The sequence below is a fragment of the Aquarana catesbeiana genome, linkage group LG02 (genome assembly GCF_042186555.1).
Source record: "Aquarana catesbeiana isolate 2022-GZ linkage group LG02, ASM4218655v1, whole genome shotgun sequence".
Taxonomy (NCBI): Eukaryota; Metazoa; Chordata; class Amphibia; order Anura; family Ranidae; genus Aquarana; species Aquarana catesbeiana.
In genome coordinates, this window is record NC_133325.1 from 129,555,927 (window position 1) to 129,571,436 (window position 15,510).

The following is a 15,510-nucleotide window of genomic DNA, read 5'->3' on the forward strand; positions in this document are numbered from 1 at the left end:
TATATTACCTTGCTGCACAGCTGCAACACTTGATAGGAGCGATGGATCCCTTGCCGTTGGGTTCATCTGCTAGACTTATGCTTCTTGGCACAGGGGCAGATTCCATACCCGAGGGATTAGAGGCGCAAAAATTTCAAAAACGCAACAAACTTATGCCCACGTACACTCTCCTTCAAAAGGTGTGAAATAAAACTAAACAGCTACAAGATGTAAATGGGTTCACGACATATAGTCCAATATGGGATAACAGTTCGTATGCAGAATTAGCTAAGATTCAACAGGGACTCCGGTGGCGCAGGGTGGGCATTACTCATTTGAAACATATTTTTCATAATGGTGCTCTGATGTCCTTTAGGGAACTACAGTCTAAATATGCCTTACCATCAAACATGTTCTTCTATTATTTACAACTCTCACATGCAGTCAAGGCTCAGGGAGAGGCAGTGGAGTGGACTCAGTCGACCACTCCAGTTTTTCATATATTGCAAGACACGACTGACACTAAAGGTGTAATTTCCCAATGCTACAATATGCTACTAAGGTCCTTTCTAGATGGATATCCCATGAAGGTAGTGGCACAGTGGGAGGCGGACTTAGGACCCATTGGGGAGGAGCTATGGGAAGAGGCTTTACAGGCAGTTAACATTTGTTCACTGAATGTAGCACAAAAGGTTTCACAACTATATGTACTACTAAGAGTTCATTACACACCAGTGAAACTATACAAAATGGGCAAGATACCTGACCCACTCTGCAGCAGTGACCTGATTCACCTCTTATGGAGTTGCCCAAAGTTACACAGATATTGGACGGAGGTTTTGGCCACACTAAACCAAGTGTTCCAGACCAACGTTCCCTTAGACCCTGGGTGCTGCTTGTTGGGAGTTCTGGAGGGGGTGATAGAGGAGGAGGGGACGAGAATTGCCTTTTCCAGAGCTCTATTTCAAGCCAGGAAAACAATCCTCATGAACTGGAAATCAGCTGCTCCGCCAAAGACTTCAGCTTGGATACAACACATGGGTAGGACGCTTATCATGGAAAAATACATATACCAGCATAGGGGGATCCCTGGTAAATTTGATAAACTATGGGATGCTTGGCTCGACGTACCAGGAATAAGTCCCATGGAGCTGGTGCAAATGAGGTTGCTAAAAGGAACATAGATATATCTTGGGCAGGAGAATTAGCTAGACAGGGCAATATGTATGGGAAGAAGGATGTGAGTTCCAATGTAGCGAAAACTTTGCTAGGAGGTAGTTGTATGACGCAGACAGTAGACCATTTCAGGATATAGCATATCTAAAGACTACAAAAATGAGAGCTACACTTTTTGATAATGTTGATAAAATGTATTTTTGGATTTTATGATGGATAAAGCTAAGATAAGAGCAAAGTGTAATGTGCTTTATGTGTGGAGAAAAACAAAAAAAATTTTTTGTATGTTTATGCGTGCAATAAAAACCTTTTTGATTAAAAAAAAAAAACAGTTTTCCCTTTAGGTAAACTTAAGTGTGATCACATTCATGCATATCTCTACTATTTCAGGAAAAACTAAAATTACAATTGTCAAAAGGTTACTGCACAAAGAAGCCATACCGGTGCTGACTTTTTTTTTTTAAATGAAACAAATATTAGAAGCTGCAAACGAATTTATTTCTATATACATCTAGTTCTGTAAATTTCAGTTTTCTCAAAAATGTATGGTAAGCTGGTTATAATCTGTGCTGGTAAATACTGGATAGCTAAGACATTCTGTAGCTCATCTTTCAAGACACATAGAGCTTTTTGTTGATGGTATTTAGTAACCAAGTTTTGTTTTTACTGCATAAAAAGGAACAAATACCCAACATTTTTGAAAACAAACCTGTTTCCCTAACTTTTGGTTAAAGGATAAGTTCACCTATTGAAATTTTTTTTTAAATAAACGCACTTTTTGTGCAGGTAAAAAAAAAAAATTACATTTATTACGTTTTTTTCTAAAGGAGTCTGCAGAGCATTTCAATCGTGATTGACAGATTGTGGATGCAATCTCAGGCTCCTACAGATTCTCAGGCTGCCTGGCCATACCTCTGATACGGACAGGCAGTTACCTGAGAACAGGAACATCAATGGACTACAAGAGGGCTCACCAGCACCCTCACAGCTCATTGAGAACTACAAGACATCAGCTGCAATGGCTGGCTGTACTTGTAGGTATTTATTCACAGGAAACTGCACCATTTTCTAATTGTGACAGCAGGTGCGGGGAGAACTTATCCTTTAGAATAAAAATGTTGGGACAGTACAAATGACCCCTTTTTGAAAAGTAGACACCCCAATATGATCTAATTTTTTTGGCACAATTTTTTGGAAATGAAAAAACATGCTGGTATTGATGGAGCTAGGTAAGGTTGACTACTGCGTTTCCCTGAAAATAAGACCGGGTCTTATATTAATTTTGGCTACAAAAAAATGCATTAGGGCTTATTTTCAGGGGATGTCTTATTTGTCCCCTGTCTTCTCTCTCCCTCTCCCTCCCTGTCACATCCGGAGTCAGCATAGCTGCAATCCCCAAGAATAAACCCTAGTTAAAGTCCTTGTAAAATGATTTCATCCGCTCTGTAAATGGATTATATAATGTCCAGTGTGTCTTTATGTAACATTGCAGAAAATAAGCCCTAGTTAAAGTCCTTGTAAAATCATGCAATCCACGCTGTAAAAGGATTATATAATGTCTACTGTGTGCTTTATGTAACATTATTGTAGAAAATACCTTTTTTACAGCGCCTCTGGGCGCTCATGTGACCAGTCGGAGCTGCTCTTCTCTCGTCCCGGCTGACGTCAGCGGCCCCTCCCTCTGCAGTGCTTGGAGGAGGGCTGACCTCAGCGGCGATCTTGGCATCTCCCTCAGCAGTGCTCAGAGCGGGGAAGAAGAGCTCCGGCGGGTCACGTGAGCGCCTAGCGGTGCTGTAAAAAGAGTATATTGCAGCCATCCTTGAAAATTGGGGTAGGTCTTATTTTCGGGGGAAACATGGTAGATACAGTGCATACAGGCTATACACAGAGGGGGAGGCATTGAAGGGGTTAATGCACAAGGTTACACACAGTGGGAGGGTTAAGCTGAAGGGGTAATGTGGATAAGGGAGGTGAATTAATATACAGATCACAGAGTCATTCATTCATTAGTTCCTGTTTGTTCCTCTTCCTTTGTTGTAAGTGGAAGGGGCAGGTTTACAAATGTAAACACTACATTGTTCACATCTGTGAGTGTCTCTATATGACCAATCATATCTATCCCAAGGTACAGAGTTGCTTGGATTGGCTCTGTAAACGGTGTATGTGAACTGAGCCATCTGAGGATAGCTCAGTTCACAAGCATTACTGAGCACCCAATGATGCTTTATTCAGTGCAGTTTATAATCCTGCATTCATTTATTCTTGAAGTGTTATAAAATACAGTAGTCCTATCATTACCAAAAAGCTAAACCTTTTTTTATTAAAAGCAGTCATTTATCTCCAGTCAAATTGCTTTGCTTAGGCAAAGACACAAGATGAGAGCCTTCCACAAGGGCAGATCAGTGTCAGACATTTCTGAGCACAGCCAGGAGCTGCATAGGTACCAGGATGTACAGTATATGACTGCATCATCTGAGCCAGCATCATAGTCCAGGATAAGCAGAGGAAGACACTCTCCATGAGAGCACTGTTAAGTCTGTAAAAGGTAATAAGTACCTGTAAGCATTACACTTAAACTTTACTTACCATGCTGTACTTAACATGAAAAAATATATCTGATGCTGCTAGGTCAGCTTTATATGCATACAGCTCCCCTTATGCCCTGTACAAACGGTCGGACATTGATCAGACATTCCGACAACAAAATCCATGGATTTTTTCTGACAGATGTTGGCTCAAACTTGTCTTGCATACACACGGTCACACAAAGTTGTTGGAAAATCCGATCGTTCTGAACGCGGTGGCGTAAAACACGTACGTCGGGACTATAAAACGGGGCAGTAGCCAATAGCTTTCGTCTCTTAATTTATTCTGAGCATGCGTGGCACTTTGTGCATTGGATTTGTGTACACATGATCGGAATTTCCTACAACGGATTTTGTTGTCAGAAAATTTTATAGCAAGCTCTCAAACTTTGTGTGTCGGAAATTCAGATGGAAAACGTGTGATGGAGCCCACACACGGTCGGAATTTCCGACAACAAGGTCCTATCACACATTTTCCGTCAGAAAATCCGACCGTGTGTACAGGGCATTATAATTACTAGAATGAAAATATACTCACGTATCTTCATTCTTGGGTACCAGTGGAGAAATTGGACCTCTAGGCTGACCTAGGGGGTCAAAGGTAGAAAATGTACAGTAAGGCTGACTGCTCAGTCATAAAGCAATTTATCATGTATGAACCCATAATTATTCATATAATATATAGTTACTTGGCAAATGTATCTTTTTGTAATTAACTGGTTGAATAGAAGTCATTGGCCGAGGCACATTATCCTGAAAAAAAAAAAAGAAAAAATATATATAAAATATTCACCAAAACAATGGTCGTAACATACATAGAACATAAATATAGATAACACCATTGTCTCCAAGAAGCACACTTTCTGCAGTACACACTCCTGTTTCCACCACACAATGAGAAAAAAAGAATTAAAGGAGCTATTTATCAACCTACACCTTGTAGGCTGCCTTGCACAAACTATAAGACAACTGGTCTGCGCATAGAATGGGAATCATCTTATTAGAACACTGATGTAATGTTGGGCTAGTTATATTTTGTTCAGTTCTATATTCATCTCACTTTAAACTTAAACTACTACTCTTCTCTCTGGGGGATGTAAACGGGTCATTTGGGAGTTCCAAACTATAGGATAGCCATTATCATGGACAGCTTAAAGTAAATGTTGTTATTTTAGTTTTGAATAGAGTAGGAAAGAAAATAACCACAGTCATGTTTTAATGCTGTCTATGTGGCCGCTGGGGACATTCACCCTCTGTATGTGTCCTGGAGATCCCTGTCACCAAGATAAAAGTCCAAAGGAGATCTATGGTCACAGCATACACTTGTAATAACAACATAAACAATAGTTATATTTGACAATCCAATATAAGCTTATGTGAAAACCTACTCAGAGCGCCTCTGTGGTTCAGAAGGCAGGCTCTGTGAAATATGTGTACAGCAGTGCTCACTCACAGGGCATAGTAAAAGCCGACCCACCACCGCTCTTCCCTTATCATCTGTGCTTCCTGCCGTGCCACATTACCCACCGCTCTGCTGTCCCCTTGCAGCACCTATCCCCCTGTAGCTCCCCTACTGCCAGCTTTTACTCCTCTCCCCACCGATTGCTTCAGTTTGCTGCAAGAGAGCCACAGGGGGATCAAATCTCCAAATATATCCCCACCCCTCCCCCCAGCGGTCCCCCAGCACCACTTCCCTATAGCGTGATACTTGGCTTCCTCTCCTCCCATCCCCTGCAACAATATAAGCTGGCAGGAGATCTGTGTCAGCTCCTTCCTTTCCTGAATGAACACAGTGAGTGAACAGTCCTGTGTTCACACACCATTGAGGCAAAGTAAAGATCGTTTACTATGCTTTAGTTTTTGAATAAATAAGAAGCCTCTGTACTGAGGCTTCCTATTAACTCATCTGCAGTGCAGCTGAGGCTGCAGAGAAAGAGATTGAGGACTTCTGTCCTCAGTCCCTTTCTCTATCTGAAAAGAAAGAGACATTAGTGGTCTGTTGGACCCCTGAGATTTCACCAAAGCCCCCCCAATAAGGCTGTAAAAAAAAAAAAAAAAACATGCGAACAGGGCCATAGTAAGAAGTTATCAGGAATTGTGTAAGGTATGTTGTGTTTGTGTACGCTAATAAGTATATTATTGTATTTTTCACAAAAACAGTGATTTGATACCAGTTCTCTTCCCCATCAAGACACTTCTTTCTCCCATTTTGACTGGTTATTTGTCATTTTTCTCTCACGGCCTAAAAAATCAGTAGCGCTTTTTTTAAATTAATTCTACAGGTCATGTGCTTTCAGACAATAGATGGTTACAAATGTTAGTTATTTATTAATATTTTGACAGAATATATCCACCCACAGATCCTAAAAGAATTGAGCTCTGTCATTTCAAAGCCATTGTATCTAATTTTTAGGGCCTCGTTAATGACTAGAATGGTACCACTGGACTGGCGTAGGGCTAATGTGGTGCCCATATTTAAAAAGTGATCAAAGTTTTTACCAAGTAACTATAGACCTGTTCGTTTAACTTCTATAGTCGGGAAGATACTGGAGAGTTTAATAAAAGACCACATAGACACGTTCTTGCTGGAAAAAATATTTTAAGCAACAGACAGCATGGATTCATGAAAGACAAAAGTTGTTAAACACATCTGATTTCTTTTTACGAGGAGGTAAGTAAAAAAACCGTGGACAGAGGGGTGGCTGTGGACATGGTATACTTGGATTTTGAAAAAGCGTTTGACACAGTTCCCCACACGGCTCATGTATAAGGTAAAGTCTACAGGCTTGGAAATATCAGTTTGTAAATGGATAAAAAAACTGGCTAAAAAACTGAATTCAGAGAATGGTGGTTTCTGATTCTTACTCTGAATGGTCTAAGGTTATCAGTGGTGTACCCCAAGGTTCAGTGTTAGGACCCTTACTTTTTAATATCTTTATAAATGATATTGGGTCTGGAATTAAAAGTACAATTTCTGTCTTTGTAGATGACATCAAGCTATGCAGTGGAATAACGTTCTTACAGGATGTCTCCAATTTATAAGCCAACCTCAATGCACTGTTTAAAGAGAAAGTAAAGCCTCTTAAAAAAAAAAAAAAAAAAATACACCCTGCAAGGAAAAGGCATAATGAGCTAGTATGCATAGCATACTAGCTCATTATGAATTACTTACCTGAGATTGAAGCCCCCGCATCGGCCCTTGTTCGCCTCCTCCGATGCTGCCATCTATCCCGGAGTGACTTCAGGGTATCACGGTTTCGGCGCTGTGACTGGCCGGAGCCGCGATGATGTCACTCCCACGCATGTGCGCTGGTGCCGTCACTAATGGCATGATCGCCGTTAGGAACGGCACACTCAGTGCGCCTGCGCCCGATGTCTACAGTGCATGCGCCGTAGACATCGGTGCCGCTATTCCTACAAATATCTTCTAAACCTTTTAGATTTGGGAGATATTTCTTGCACCTACAGGTAAGCCTTAATCTAGGCTTACCTGTAGGTTAAAGTGGTTGTAATGGGTTTACAACCACTTTAATTGGGCAACTGTGTGGCAAATGAGGTTTAATGTTGATAAATGTAAAGTTATGCACTTGGGGGCTAAGAATGTGCATGCATCATACATACTGGGGGGGGGTACAACTGGAGGAATCCACAGTGGAGAAGGATCTGGGGGTTCTGGTAGATCATAAGCTTAACCGCTTACCGACCACCCGCCCGCCGTCGTTTGACGGTTGCAGAACGGCTCCCCTGCGCGAAGCGCTGTAGATGTACAGTGAGTGCTTCAAGGTATATAGGGGGTGCGCTCGCGCCAAAACGTCACTAGGGAGCCAATGCACGTGCCCGGCGGGTGCGATGTTCGCCGGGCACCCGCGATCACTCCTGACAGAGCCCGAGCGGGGATTTGTGTGTGTAAACACACAAATCCACGTTCTGTCAGGGACAACGGTCGGTTTCCTCCCCCAGTCAGTCCCATCCCCCTACAGTTAGAACACACACCTAGGGAACACAATTAACCCCTTGATCACTCCCTAGTGTTAACCCCCTCCCTGCCAGTGACATTTACACAGTAATCAGTGGTTATTTTTAGCTTTGATTGCTGTATAAATGTCAATGGTCCCAAAAAAGTGTCAAAAGTGTCTGATCTGTCTGCCACAATCCCGATAAAAATCGCTGATCACTGCCATTACTAGTAAAAAAAAAAAAAAATAAATAAAAATACCATAAATCTAGCCCCTATTTTGTAGATGCTATAACTTTTGTGCAAACCAATCAATATACGCTTATTGCAATTTCTTTTTACCAAAAAAATGTAGAAGAATACATATTGGACTAAACTGATGAAGAAATGTATTTATTTTTTTTTAAATTTGGGGATATTTATTATAGCAAAGAGTAAAAAAATATTGTGTTTCTTTCAAAATTGACGCTCTTCTTTTGTTTATAGCGCAAAAAATAAAAAATGCAGAGGTGATCAAACACCACCAAAAGAAAGCTCTATTTGTGGGGAAAAAAGGACATAAATTTGGGTACAGCATCACATGACCGCGCAATTGCCAGTTAAAGCGACGCAGTGCTGTATTGCAAAACATGGCCTGGTCAGGAAGGGGGTAAATTCTTACGGGGCTGAAGTGGTTAATAATAGCATGCAATGCCAAGCTGCGGTTTCCAAAGCGAGCAAAGTCCTTTCTTGTATTAGGAGAGGTATGGACTCCAGAGGAGACATATATTGTTTTGCCCCTGCACAAACCATTAGTAAGACCTTACCTGGAATATGCAGTTTAGTTTTGGGCACCAGTTCACAAAAAGGATATCGGGGAACTGGAGAAAGTGCAGAGAAGGGCAACCAAACTGACAGGAGGCATGGAGGAGCTCAGCTATGAGGAAGGATTAGAGGAACTGAATTTATTCCCTCTTGAGAAGAGGAGATTAAGGGGGGATATGATCAACATGTACAAATACATAAATGGTCCATATCGTGAACTTGGTGTTGAGTTATTCACTTTAAGGTCATCACAGAGGACAAGGGGCACGTCTAGAGGAAAAGAGATTTCATCTCCAAATACGGAAAGGTTTCTTCACAAAAAGAGCTGTGAAAATGTACTAACATTTATAGGTAAAGTTGATTCAGGGAAAATCCGATTGCCTCTCGGGGGATCAGGAAGGAATTTTTCCCCTGCTGTAGCAAATTGGAGCATGCTTTGCTGGGATTTTTTGCCTTCCTCTGGATCAGCTGTGGGTGAAGGATTGTGTATATGAGATTGTATGTGTTTGTGTCCACTAATAATAATTTTAATGTATTGATTTTTTACTAATGATTCTAGTGTTTTTCTTTTAATAGTCCTATGCCTTCAGAAAATGTACGGTTGGGGGGGATCTTTCATAAACTCTGAAAGCTGTCAAGGGGGGAAAAAAAAATTAAACATTGCAAAAATGATCTAGCCACCTGAGTTTAAATGTGAAGGGCCCAAGAGCAAAAGGGTTAAGACCCCCTTTCACACTGGGGCGGTTTGCAGGCTCTATTGCGCTAAAAATAGCGCCTGCAAACCGACCCGAAACAGCCGCTGCTGTGTCTCCAGTGTGAAAGCCCTGAGGGCTTTCACACTGGAGTGGTGCGCTAGCAGGGCGGGAAAAAAGTCCTGCTAGCAGCATCTTCAGAGCAGTGTATACACCGCTCCTGCCCACTGAAATCAATGGGGCAGCGCGGTTATACCGCCGGCAAAGCGCCTCTGCAGAGGCGCTTTGCAGTGGTTTTTAACCCTTTCTCGGCCGCTAGCGGGGGTAAAACCGCCCCGCTAACGGCCAAATAGCGCTGCTAAAATGACGGTAAAGCGTCGCTAATAATAGCAGTGCTTTATCGCCGATGTACCTCCCGCCCCAGTGTTAAAGGGGCCTAAAGGAAATCTGTACTGTTTCTAAAAAAATGGTAGTTGCTGGCTGTGATGCACTGAAGTATTCTGAATTGTTTAAATACTAACAGATTCTTATGTCTCTGGGGGTCTCATACCTTGGGGCTTCAATTTCAAATTCTGAAATACAGCTATGGTGGTTACAAAAGGGGAAGCAAATGGCACTGGAAACTTCAGGGCCTGTTCACATTGCCGCACACTAAATGCTCCCTACACAAAGTGACACTTTACCTACAGTCAGGTCCATAAATATTGGGACATCGACACAATTCTAGGGATTACAGCAGTTTGTATATGTGCCTCCCACTTTTTAAGGGACCAAAAGTAATGGGGCAGATTAACAATCATCCATCAAACTTTCACTTTTTAATACTTGGTTGCAAATCTTTTGCAGTGAGTTACAGCCTGAAGTCTGGAACACATAGACATCACCAGACGCTGGGTTTCATCCCTGGTGATGCTCTGCCAGGCCTCTACTGTAACTGTCTTCAGTTCCTGCTTGTTCTTGGGGCATTTTCGCTTCAGTTTTGTCTACAGCAAGTGAAATGCATGCTCAATCGGATTCAGGTCAGGTGATTGACTTGGCTATTGCATAACATTCCACTTCTTTTCCTTAAAAAACTGTTTGGTTGCTTTCGCAGTATGCTTCGGATCATTTCCATCTGCACTGTGAAGCACCGCCCAATGAGTTCTGAAGCATTTTGCTGAATATGAGCAGCTAATATTGCCTGAAACACTTCAGAATTCATCCTGCTGCTTTTGTCAGCAGTCAAATCATTAATAAATAAAAGAGAACCAGTTCCATTGGCAGCCATACATGCCCACGCCATGACACTACCACCACCATGCTTCACTGATGAGGTGGTATGCTTTGGATCATGAGCAGTTCCTTTCCTTCTCCATACTCTTCTCTTCCCATCACTCTAGTACAAGTTGATCTTGGTCTCATCTGCCCATAGGATGTTGTTCCAGAACTGTGAATCCTTTTTTAGATGTTGTTTGGCAAACTCTAACCTGGCCTTCCTGTTTTTGAGGCTCACCAATGGTTTACATCTTGTGGTGAACCCTCTGTATTCACTATGGTGAAGTCTTCTCTTGATTGTTGACTTTGACACACATACACCTGCCTCCTGGAGAGTGTTCTTGATCTGGCCAACTGTTGTGAAGGGTGTTTTCTTCACCAGGGAAAGAATTCTTCGGTCATCCACCACAGTTGTTTTCCGTGCTCTTCCGGGTGTTTTGGTGTTGCTGAGCTCACCGGTGCGTTCTTTCTTTTTAAGGATGTTCCAAACAGTTGATTTGGCCACACCTAATGTTTTTGCTATCTCTCTGATGGGTTTGTTTTGTTTTTTTCAGCTTAAAGATGGAATCCTTTCCCTTTCCTCTGCAGTTCCACATATTACATTCATTCACACTATCTCCTTGGTGCCCTCTGCTGCCCTTTTCTAAATCAGCAATGTGATTCCATTCCCAGCCTATAATAATAGCACATTCAAGTTTAAACATGTACAGGCAGTCCCTGAGTTAGAAACAAGAGAGTTTGTGTAAGTTTGTTCTTAAGTTGAATTTGTATGGAAGAGGTACATTTTATATTTATATTTTTTTCTTAATATTTAAATGTTGGTAATATATTCAGGCAATATGTGCAATGGCATTCCAGCCAATAGAGTTTACAGTTTGTTTTTTTTTTTTATATTTTAAAGTTGCACTTCTGTTTGTTAAAAAACAGAAGTGTTTGTTTGTTTATAAAACATGGTTTTATTTATAGATGTTATATATCACAACGACTAAATTTGTGTCTTTAGTGTATGTTCAAACCTTAAAGCAGAGCTCCAGCCCCCCCCCCCCCCCCTCCTAAAATTAAAAGTCAGCAGCTACAAATACTGTAGCTGCTGACTTTTAATATTAGGACACTTACCTGTCCAGGGAGCCCGGTATGTCGGCACCTCAAGCTGATCCGTCCATCGGCTCTTGGATGTTGCTGCCACCATTCCTTGTAAGGGAAACCGGCAGTTAAGTCTATCAGCTTCACAGTCAGTTCTCTAGTGTGCATGCGCCAAGCGCGCTGCACTTTCTGAATGGCCTGGCGGAGGGGGAAGGAGGAGGGGGGCCGAGCTTCCTGCGGCAAGGTCTCCCGGAATTGGGGATGGGTACCTGTCAAAAACAGGTACCCGATCCCCCCTTCGAAAGGTGCAAAATGTGGCACCGGAGAAAGGAGGGGAAGCAGATAAGCAGAGCTTCCACTTTTGAGTGGAACTCTGCTTTAAAACTATAAACAATAACATGTTATTAGATTTTTACTCCAGGAGTATATAACGAGTTTGGCAATTCTAGAGAAAGGCTTAAAGAACACACTACAATCTAACTAAACCCATTCAATTTTAGTCTACTATAATGTACTGGGGATTTTAGTCGACTAAAGCTAAAAAACAATTCAGATGACTAAAACTAAAATGGCATTTTAGTCAAAAGACAATGACTAAAACTAAATCGAAATTTGACATCAAAATGAACACTGTTCTCTACACCAATTTTCACTGCGTAAAACTTAAGCACACAATACCAGCACAGCTCCAGTCATAGGTCTTCCTGTTAATGAAGTCAGATTCGCTCTGGGCTGAGGAGAACACAGACATTTCAATAAGTTAAACAATCTTTAACGCTTTGATGATATAAAAGTCAATTCAATAACAATTAAGTATTACATGTGTTTTCATGTAAAATTAATGCATGGGAAGTAAAGCTATTGCAGATGTTTTTTGAATTAAGTGCATGATTAACAAGGGCAATTAAGACCAGAAAGGTGGCACAGCAGCTTTACTGAATTCCTCGCATTGGCTTCAAATGAAAGCAATCTTAAACCCAAAAAAATGCAGTTTAACATTCCTTAGATGTGGTGGCTGCATTACTTCTCTTTACAGTCACCTAGTGATCCAGCCAATAAGTCTGTTATTCAACGTCCTTTAACAGACCAAGCAATCCAGCAAAAGTTGCAGTTAAAGGATTGAAACAAACAATTTAACACTGGGTCTATGGTGCTTACAAAGGCCAGCCTTTATTCATTTATGTAAAACCTTTATCCTAAAGGAAAAAACCCTGTTTCTGTAACTGCTAATAAAGTATTAACTGGAGTCCAGCTTTAATTTGTTAGTCTAGTAGTCCATCTAAATCTACTAGTGTAACAATATCCTCTCCCCAGACTGATTATTCTGCTGTCCAGAAGTGTCTCTGTAGCTCCTCCAGTTGTGTGGAGACACCCTAAAGCTGGGTACACATGGGCCATATGTCGAGAGACAATAACCTAGTCCAAAAAAAAAAAAAAAAAGGCTGTCCGACAGAAGCCGACCATTTGGCCAGCTTGTGTTGGACGTGCATGCTGGAAAACCAGCAGCTGACTGACTCTCGATCAGTGCTCTCAGCCCATGGCAGAAAGCGCTGATCGGAGTGTTCTGGCGGGGGGCCATCTCTCTGTCAGAACACAATAGCTTGGCGGGGGAGATCACTATACTAACTTTGCATGGTTAATATAGCGGCTCCTAACCGGAGCTGACAGTTTGTTTTCCTTCAATCCGTTGGGTTGAACGGAAAAAAACGAATAGTGTGTACCAGGCTTAAGGCTTGGTTTACATACATGAGAATTGTATGCGATTTGAACCGCATCCAATTCGCATTAAATGTGAACCAAACTTTCTACGGAGCCGATTCACATATCTGAGGGGCGGCCACAGTTCGTTTTTCAAAAGAGTCCTGTACGGTTTTCAGTCCGATTCAGGTGCAATTTCAAGTGTCATACACTTAACAAAATTCGCACCTATAGTTACATAGTAGGTGAGGTTGAAAAAAGACACAAGTCCATCAAGTCCAACCTATGTGTGTGATTATATGTCAGTATTACATTGTATATCCCTGTATGTTGCGGTCATTCAGGTGCTTATCTAATAGTTTCTTGAAACTATCAATGACCCCTGCTGAGACCACCACCTGTGGAAGGGAATTCCACATCCTTGCCGCTCTTACAGTAAAGAACCCTCTACGTAGTTTAAGGTTAAACCTCTTTTCTTCTAATTTTAATGAGTGACCACGAATCTTGTTAAACTCCCTTCTGCGAAAAAGTTTTATCCCTATTGTGGGGTCACCAGTACGGTATTTGTATATATTGAAATCATATCCCCTCTCAAGCGTCTCTTCTCCAGAGAGAATAAGTTCAGTGCTCGCAACCTTTCCTCATAACTAATATCCTCCAGACTGGTGCCCAGAACTGGACAGCATACTACAGGTGCGGCCGGACCAGAGTCTTTTAGAGCGGGAGAATTATCGTTTTATCTCTGGAGTTGATCCCTTTTTTAATGCATGCCAATATTCTGTTTGCTTTGTTTGCTTTGTTAGCAGCAACTTGGCATTGCATGCCATTGCTGAGCCTATCATCTACTAGGACCCCCAGGTCCTTTTCCATCCTAGATTCCCTCAGAGGTTCTCCCCCCAGTGTATAGATTGCATTCATATTTTTGCCACCCAAATGCATTATTTTACATTTTTCTACACTGAACCTCATTTGCCATGTAGTTGCTCACCCCATTCATTTGTTCAGATTTTTTTGCAAGGTTTCCACATCCTGCGGAGAAGTTATTGCCCTGCTTAGCTTAGTATCGTCCGCAAATACAGAGACTGAACTATTTATCCCAGCCTCCAGGTCGTTTATGAACAAATTAACCTGAATCGCACCTGAACCAGTGAACCAAACCGCACCAGACTCCTTTCAAAAATTGCACTGAAACCAGCCCCATGCATGTGAACCAGCTCTAAGACAGGAAGTTTGAAGTGAAATTAAAGGGGAAAAAAAACAAAAAACTAAAAACGAATCTATCCACCATAGTTAAGGATTTGTAAGCTGCAATATATTACGTTTTTGGATTTAATACCACCTTAATTAAATATGTTTTCCAGACAAAATAAAAATACAAATTCAGATTAGTTTAGAATTAGTAATGCTTACGCCAGCATATTGGTAATATGAAATATTGAAATATTCAGCTAAAGAAAGAATTAATAAGATATCTGATACTAGAAATTGTAAATGGGAAGTTTTACTTACTCCAAATCCAGTCATCAAAGGACGGCCAGCAGCTGTCCCTAGGACTTTAGCTGTATCCTGTATGAGACAAATGAACCTTATGTGACTCAAGGCAACAGACCAATTTTATGCAGAACAGTAGCCAACAAGAATGCCCCATATAAAAACAGTAAGTAGTACAAATGAACCAAGACCATTTCTGGACCTTGCTTAGTCATTTTGTAAGGACTATGCCAGAACATTTAAGCTGTAGAACAAATATTGTAGGTACATACAATATAATATATTAAAGTAGAATGCAAGCACCCTCCCAAAAAAAAAAAAAACATTTGGAGTGATTTTCCTACACTCCCTAGACTCTTCCCTTATTAATCCAGACTAAAGAAAGATTTGGCTAGAGACCCACTTTAAAGCTATATTGCTCAAAGAGCCAGAAAGAAATTTAGTAATACAGTCTCAACATATTACATGGTTTTATTATTATTACCTGCTACAGGTTGCAGGAATCTGGCTTGTTTTGCCAAAGAATTAAAATTGTAAGGAGTCAAAAGAGAAGTGATCATTTTAATGTGCCTCAATCAAGTCTGAATTTGTTTTGTAGGCAAAAGCAATTTTTTAGCCTTTTACTGGGTACAGTCTGGTTATTACAAGTTGGTATCAACCATCTCTGGCATTGCTCCTGCCATACCACAGAAGCAAAGCTGTTTTTAAAGCATAAGTTCACCTGTTGTAACATGTAACATGTTCACCTACAAGTAGCTACCGCCTTTGTGGCTGACGACTTGTAGTTCTCAAT

General features: G+C 41.2%; 1 protein-coding gene across 4 annotated transcripts in view; it reads right to left on the minus strand.

Moving 5' to 3' along the window:
* Positions 1-15,510, minus strand: part of IFT88 (intraflagellar transport 88) — a 142,042-nt gene that overhangs the window by 113,041 nt on the left and 13,491 nt on the right. For 3 of the 4 annotated variants that reach the window (XM_073613459.1, XM_073613457.1, XM_073613460.1), the window contains exons 4-7: positions 14,736-14,792; positions 12,207-12,260; positions 4,430-4,493; positions 4,279-4,336 (exon numbers count right to left, since the gene is read on the minus strand). In XM_073613459.1, coding sequence (XP_073469560.1) covers positions 4,279-4,336; positions 4,430-4,493; positions 12,207-12,260; positions 14,736-14,792 — 233 coding nt within the window. The remainder of the gene's footprint in view (positions 1-4,278; positions 4,337-4,429; positions 4,494-12,206; positions 12,261-14,735; positions 14,793-15,510) is intronic. The other variant, XM_073613458.1, reaches the window with a different exon arrangement.